This window comes from Leptonychotes weddellii, unplaced genomic scaffold, assembly GCF_054177405.1.
Source record: "Leptonychotes weddellii isolate Sample4059 unplaced genomic scaffold, ASM5417740v2 HiC_scaffold_67581, whole genome shotgun sequence".
In the NCBI taxonomy this organism is placed as follows: Eukaryota; Metazoa; Chordata; class Mammalia; order Carnivora; family Phocidae; genus Leptonychotes; species Leptonychotes weddellii.
The window spans coordinates 1-515 of record NW_028036822.1 but is presented as its reverse complement, the minus strand read 5'-3'; the positions used below and the strand labels follow the sequence as shown (position 1 = coordinate 515).

Here is a 515-nt window from a genome sequence, read left to right as displayed (position 1 = left end):
AGAACAGTGAAACTACAGCCAGATGGGACCCACAGGTGGAGAAAGCTTTTCTTTGTCCAGCTGCTGAGGGGACCCTCAACACAGCTCTCAGGACCAGAGTATAGGACCCCATGATAAAGAGAAAGGGAATAAATAAGAGCAGAGAACTTAAGGTGGAGCTAGTTAACTCTATTACAGGGGCTCTAGTACAGCTGAGGGCCAACAGGGGACCTGGATCACACAGGAAGTGGTCAATGATCCTGGATCCACAGAAGGACATTTGGGAGATGATGATGATGGGAATCAAGAACCAGAAGAAACCAAGTATCCAGCAACTGACCACAAGATTGGTGCAGAGACGTCCCGTCATAATGGTTGGATAATGTAGAGGCCGGCAGATGGCAAGGTACCGATCAAATGCCATAATAGCCAAGAAAAAGCATTCCGTAGAACCCAAGGAGAAGAAAAAGTAGAACTGGAGAAAGCACCCAGAGAAGGAGATGACCTTGGTGTCAGAGAGGAAGTTGGCCAACATG

General features: G+C 47.8%; 1 protein-coding gene across 1 annotated transcript; it reads right to left on the bottom strand.

Moving 5' to 3' along the window:
- Positions 1-7: 7 nt before the first annotated feature.
- LOC145719730 (olfactory receptor 11G2-like) lies at positions 8-514 on the bottom strand (the record flags this gene model as incomplete). Its single annotated transcript, XM_081811279.1, has 1 exon — positions 8-514. A coding segment is annotated over exon 1 (507 nt), but the record flags the coding sequence as incomplete, so codon positions are not given.
- Between the last annotated feature and the right edge of the window lies 1 nt (position 515).